The following is a 4221-nucleotide window of genomic DNA, read 5'->3' on the forward strand; positions in this document are numbered from 1 at the left end:
GTGCAGCTCCAACAACACTCAAGAAGCTCGCCACCATCCAGGACAAAGCAGCCCGCTTGATTGGCACACCATCCACAAATGTTCACTCCCTCCATCACCGATGCACAGTGGCAGCAGTGTGTACCATCTACAAGATGCACTGCAGCAACGCACCAAGGCTCCTTCAACAGCACCTTCCAAACCCGCGACCTCTACCACCTCGAAGGACAAGAGCAGCAGATGCATGGGAACATCACCACCTGCAAGTTCCCCTCCAAGTCACACACCATCCTGACTTGGAACTATATTGCCATTCCTTCACCGTCGCTGGGTCAAAATCCTGGAACTCCCTTCCTAACAGTACTGTGGGTCTACTACCTTACATGGACTGCAGCGATTCAAGAAGGCAGCTCACCATCACCTTCTCAAGGGCAATTAGGGATGGGCAATAAATGCTGGCATAGCCAGTGACGCCCACATCCCATGAATAAATAAAAAAAAGGAGTTACATGACTATGGATATAAATATTCAGGATACTTGCACCAAGGAACTACATCGAAAATATACTTCAAGATGTCAGATGGAGCTTGCAAAACCAAACTTGAATGGTTCGAAGAATACATAAATATTTTCCACAATATTGAAATCTCCAATGCCTTCCAACCTTGTGGAAAACAGAAATGGGCAAATATAAAGTCCCCATATTTTGCTTATACATGCATGGCACAGCAACACACAATGCATGTGAACAAAGATCATAGTTACATAGAGTTACATACAGTCGGCACACCGAAACAGGCCATTTGGTTCAACTGGTCTACACCAGCATTTATAGTCTGCACAAGCCTCTTCCCATCCTCTTCATCTAACAATATCAGCATATCCTATTCTTTTGTCTCTCATGTGCTTTTCTCGCTTGCCTTAAATGTATTTATACTATTTGCCTCAACTCCTCCTTGTGGTAGAGAATTCCACACTGTTATGCCTCTGGTTAAAGAGGTTTCTCCTGAATTCCTTATTAGGTCAGTACAATACAAATTGCAACTGAAATACTAGGGCAAAAATACATTTGAAAGCAGGTCATTAGACCTCTTTGCAGGTGATGGCGCAGGTTTGATGAACCTGAAGAACTGAAGAAAAGACTTTTACACTGCAAAATTAAATTATAAAGCACGATCACCTCCTATGCAGACCGAAAATACAGGCAAGCAAAGAGATTTGCAGTGCACCTTTCGCATAGAATTTGGAAGGCAACAAACTGCATGCAGTTGAAACTCAATTATCTGGATTCCGACTATCTGTTATACCAAATATCCATTAGAGTTTTTGCAGGTCAAAGCCTTGTAAGACACATGACCTAATTGTACATCTTCCTTCCTTACTTGTATTTCATTTTTTCTTGGTGAATAACACTACAAAATTGGAGCAAATAATGTGTGCTTGATACAGTAATGTCAGCACTGCTACTTGACATGTTTTGAGATGCAGAATCCTATATTATTACCAGATGTGTCCTCCCTTTAACTTATCCAAAACTCAGCTGTCTGTGTCTTGGTCTTCTTGATGCAAGAGGTGACTAAAAACCTAGTTGGAAAATAGGGTTCAAGAAGGCTTTAATGGTAGACACAAAAGTGAAGAAGCAAAGGGATTTAGAAAGGATTTGGGGAATTTTATGGGGCCTGCAAAAGCGACTTTCATGGCAGGCGGGGTGACTTAATTAAGCGTGAAATGATATTTCACATTCCTGACAGCGTTTTTTTTAGATTATGTCAGCAGTGTGTTTGCGGTGGGTCGGTGTTGACCCCATCATGTGGCAGGCTCCAGATTTCCATACATTTGCATAGCATGAATACTCATTATTTTATAATTATTTGAAATTAAGTCCTACCTATCAGATCAAGTCAGTGGTGCATGGGAATCTCGTGGCATCCAGTTCACATTCATTTAAAGGTGACGTGCAAAAGTTATCTTTGTGCAGTTGTGGCCGAGGTCAGTGATTTTCTTTCTTGACCTCTTTGGCACAAGGAAAGCTAACATTGGAATGGATGTTTGGCTCCAGACTCAGACCAGCAAGGGCGATTCTAATGCAGTGATGTTGGGGAAGGCATGGTGAGGGGCAGGACACAGGTTGGGGTCGAGGGTGGGTGGAGGTGCAGGGAAGGACACAAGGTGGGTCTCAGGTACCTGGCTGTGCGGGAGAGGGACTATTCTATCATCCAGGGTGTGTATTAATTATTGTTGCTGCTGCAGTTGGTGTGGGGGGGTGGGGTGGAGGCGGGTGTGCGGCGCAGTTGTTTTGAGCAGAAGATTGAAGTGTGGTCATTGCGGGCCTAAAGGGAGGGGTGAGTGCTGTCCACATTGAGGTCTTGTGTGGTGAAGTCAGGGTATTGGCTGGCAGAGGGAACAGTCACAGTAACGGGGGCAGTTAGATTTGGTGGGGGGAAGGTCAAGACTTAGGGTTGGGTATTGGATTGGATCATAGGGAGGTGAACGGGACTCGGCAATTACATGGAGTTGGATAACTGGGGGATCAAGGGTGAGACTGGGCATATCGATGGTGACTGGTATAGGAACAGTGGGGAGAGATGGCATGTACAAGTTAATGACTGAGGTAAGGTGGGGAGTTCAAGAGTCACAGAGGGAAGGTGCAAGGTTACGTCAGGTGGGTCAAGAGCGATGTGTGGAGGCTAGAAGGTAGCAGGAGGAGGGTGGAATTGCCTTAATTGTAACATGCACCATTTTTTCAAATGATCCTGGAGACCACATGGCCATTCAAGGATTGCAAATCAAAGTGGGAGGAGACCAGTGATGGGTGGGTAGATTTTAGGTTGTGTACAAAGTTAGGCACATACAAGCTGTCTGCTCATTACTTTAGTGGTTGAACTCCATGGTGACTTTTAACATTGGTCTTATTTTACTAGTTGCAAAGCTGCAAGGACATGGATCTCGTACACCCAATATTTCTGCTACCATGGGAATAAGAGCAGAGGATGCGACTAAGGAGGGCTCTTGCCACTCAGCAGCTGCTTCCGCAACACCAGCAGCAGGCAGCACAAGAGGGTGAGGCTGCTCAGAATGATGCCATCCAGGGAAGGCATTATAGAAGATGGACGCTGGCATGTCAGCACATCCTCAGGACAAGGGCAAGCTACTTTCAAATGTCCGAGAGGCAATGAAGATGTCATGTGAGATGGCCAGTGAAATTTGGGAGATCATAAGCATGACCTGCAACCACAAGATTTTGGTGGGAATCTCATGCCAGTTGCCCTCAAGGTGACGGCTGCACTCAATTGTTTTGCTAGTGGTACTTTCCAGGGCTCAATAGGTGACATGTGTGGCATCTCAGAGGCTGCGCTCCATAGGTGCATCAAAGAGGTGACCAATGCCCTATTCCATCATGCCAATGATTTTGTCTATTTCCCAATAGACAAGGACAGCCCAGCAACAAGGTCAGAGGCCTTCGGTGCCATCGCTCATTTCCCTAGACTGCAAGGGGTGATTGAGTGCACTCATGTGGTCATTAGAGCTGCCTGGGACCAGACTGCTGCATTTGTTAATCGCAAAGGTGTTCACTCTTTGAGCATTCAACTAGTTTGTGACCACAGGTGAAACATCATGCAGGTCTGCGCTCGTTTCTCCAGCAGCTATCAAGACTCATACATTTTGTGTAACTCACAGCCACCAGGATTTTTTGAAGCACATCCCAATTAGGCGGCCGTATCCTGGGTGACAAGGGTTACCCACATTTGACATGGTTAATGAGACCAGTGCGGCATCTCCAAAACACAGCTGAAAAGCGATACAATGCTGCTCACACATTCACCAGAGCCATCATCGAACACACCATTGGATTGCTGAAAATCTGCTTCCGCTACCTTGACCAGTCTGGAGGGGCTTTTCAGTATGCATCACAGAGGGTCTCACAAATAATCATAGTCTGCTGTGCACTGCACAACCTGGCAATGCAACGCAGGCATATTTTGCATGCAGAAGAACGGGAGGAACAGCAGTCCTTCTCGGATGAGGATGAATAGGAAGAGCCTGAGGAGGAGTCCAATAATGTGAATGAGAATTTTAAGGATGTTAGGGCCATGGAGAGATGTGCACGGGACATCAGAGAGAACCTTATCTTTTCCCATTTCAGCTAAGAGTGAGGCACGCAATTGATTAAAAATTTAAAAAAAAATTAACTTCACGGAATGTTCTCATACCCCTGTGACCTGATTCATTGTTGTAATCGA

The 4221-nt window shown here is 45.6% G+C and overlaps 1 protein-coding gene across 1 annotated transcript; it reads left to right on the forward strand.

The window, feature by feature from the left end:
- The first annotated feature begins 3086 nt into the window (after positions 1–3086).
- LOC137370294 (putative nuclease HARBI1) lies at positions 3087–4014 on the forward strand. Its single transcript, XM_068032672.1, has 3 exons — positions 3087–3224; positions 3296–3585; positions 3678–4014. Exons 1-3 carry the CDS (start codon positions 3087–3089, stop codon positions 4012–4014), a joined length of 765 nt encoding a protein of 254 aa, XP_067888773.1.
- Positions 4015–4221: the final 207 nt, after the last annotated feature.

This window comes from Heterodontus francisci, chromosome 5 (assembly GCF_036365525.1).
Source record: "Heterodontus francisci isolate sHetFra1 chromosome 5, sHetFra1.hap1, whole genome shotgun sequence".
NCBI lineage: Eukaryota > Metazoa > Chordata > Chondrichthyes > Heterodontiformes > Heterodontidae > Heterodontus > Heterodontus francisci.

Bases quoted from the DNA above. Each gene is read 5' to 3' on its own strand.
- LOC137370294 (XM_068032672.1), top strand. From the start codon at position 3,087: ATGGACGCTGGCATGTCAGCACATCCTCAGGACAAGGGCAAGCTACTT. The intron at 3,225-3,295 runs GTGGGAATCTCA...GGTACTTTCCAG, and splicing joins CCTGCAACCACAAGATTTTG to GGCTCAATAGGTGACATGTG. The intron at 3,586-3,677 runs GTGAAACATCAT...GATTTTTTGAAG, and splicing joins CAACTAGTTTGTGACCACAG to CACATCCCAATTAGGCGGCC.